This window comes from Dendrobium catenatum, unplaced genomic scaffold (genome assembly GCF_001605985.2).
Source record: "Dendrobium catenatum unplaced genomic scaffold, ASM160598v2 fragScaff_scaffold_867, whole genome shotgun sequence".
NCBI lineage: Eukaryota > Viridiplantae > Streptophyta > Magnoliopsida > Asparagales > Orchidaceae > Dendrobium > Dendrobium catenatum.
The window spans coordinates 1,629-3,635 of NW_021319329.1; the positions used below are offsets into that span (position 1 = coordinate 1,629).

General features: G+C 33.2%; 1 protein-coding gene across 2 annotated transcripts in view; it reads left to right on the forward strand.

Annotated features, from left to right (window-relative positions):
• Window positions 1-333: 333 nt before the first annotated feature.
• LOC110106365 overlaps window positions 334-2,007 on the forward strand; it is a gene marked incomplete at its 5' end in the record, with an annotated part of 53,550 nt that continues 51,876 nt past the window's right edge. For both annotated transcript variants that reach the window (XM_028697086.1, XM_028697087.1), the window contains 1 exon segment: window positions 334-533. In XM_028697086.1, coding sequence (XP_028552919.1) covers window positions 334-533 — 200 coding nt within the window.

The following is a 2,007-nucleotide window of genomic DNA, read 5'->3' on the forward strand; positions in this document are numbered from 1 at the left end:
CAATAAAAAAACATGTCAAGTTTGTGCTAAAACATAATTTAAATTTCATTTAAAATTGGTAATTAAGTTAAAAAAGAGAAAAAAATAGAACTAGACATTGCAGAATTCACACCATAAAAGGAAAACTTGATTGTTTCCGACTTGTCCTAATATCAATTACACATGCAAAATCAATCACAAATTTCTTGATATCATAGAGGGACCAGACAAAAATTAATCCTTAAGAATTCTCCGAAGGTTACGTTTGACCTAAAAAAGGTCAGTAGGAGTAGGTAGGAAAGTTTTTCATTACCCGTTATTAGTACTCAGGTAAATATTTCCTATTTTCCACAGGTGGCTGATGACTCGAGTTTGTATGGATGTTGTGTTCTAGTTGAAGAGATTGTACAGAAACCTTCTGGATTGATTTCAATACTTTCAGAGGAAAAGCATTTAATTTCATCTTTGAGCCGTCACATCATCACGACAGCCAGATGCTATTGCATTTTGTCAAGACTTCCGTTTTTTGATCTGCACTTCGGTATATTGAGAAGGTATGTTGCCAGTTGTTAGTCTTGGCAAATACTATTTTTTTGCTGTTTTCTTGCAATTTGCAACTGCTAATCAGTGTTTTCTTTTGTCACTAAAAAATGAGCTTTGTTTGCGCACTAAATGGTAAAAAGTATAAAAAAAAGGTAGAAAAGTATTCCCACTTCTCTCAAAACCACTTGTCAGCCATTCATAAATATGCATGCTGAACTTGGAAGTGTAACGTCAGAGAAAGTCTTCATTCATCTCCTTACTACTAAACAACGTGAATGGATGGTGAGTAGGATTGGGAAGAATTAGTTGAAGCTATTACATAACACAGAAAAAATTATGCTATAAACCTAAAACATCAATGCTATTTAGAAATTACCTGCATTTTCAGTAATTGCAGAATTGGCTGTATATGGCATCTATATGTGAGGGTAATTGATGAGGTTACACACTATTTAAAGTTTCATGACTACGCAATTTTACGAGATATATCCATGAAAAAATATTATATTGGGTGGGCGTTGGTCTTTAATAGAATCATGTGGTTTCAAGATAACGTTTGGTTTGAGTATTTAACAGTAGAGGTGGATACGTCTATGGAAATTCAGGGGCAATCGTTTAAGTATATTTGAACCATATGGATCTCCTAGTTTAGGTCCTTTAGGAATAATAGGTTCCACGCAACTGATTATTCTGGAACACGGGTTTTAAGAAAATACTCTGAGCCTTTAATTTGTAGATCACTTAAATCTTCTATTTTCGAGCAAAAATGGTCTTGGAAAATGTTCAACTTTACTTTTTACAAATGTTTATTGTGGACTTGTAATCTGTGAGTGGAAATACAATTTTTGTGGAGTGAAAGTATTTGATTTTTTGTATCTTTCAGAGTTGAAACTTGTTTGCATATTTTTCCTTAAGTTGAAAGATGTTTAGTGACGATGACAGTATTTTAGGTTAGATTAATCTATCGTAGTTTTTTGTAATGGCAAGAGTTGAATCAGTGGTTTTCATGCCCTATGACATGGAAAGTAACAAAACTTTAGTTTACTAGAGTTGCTTCTTAATCTTTGATTGAATAATGAATATATGGTCTATTTGTTTGCTAGTTTTTCTCGGTTTTAAGCCTTTCTTTGATAGGTGATATCATTATGAATTTGCTTGGATAGGCACATTTAAATATTTCTGCTATATTTGTAACTAAAAAGAGGTAGTTAGAAGAGTGGTTTCTCTATAACATTTTTGGAGTCCATTGTCATTTATTTTTGATCCAACTCTTGCCCAACTGATGTAGACAAGGGATATAGGGGACCCTATATTTCTTGAATACAAAAGACACACAAGAAGAACACTGACAAAATGAGTAGAACTTAAAACAAACTTTGTTAAATAAATTCAAACGACTCAAAACTTGACAAACACAACAAAAGATGCTAGGAGTGATGAGGACATCATCAGTATTGTCGACACATGTACCATCAGGAGACGCCG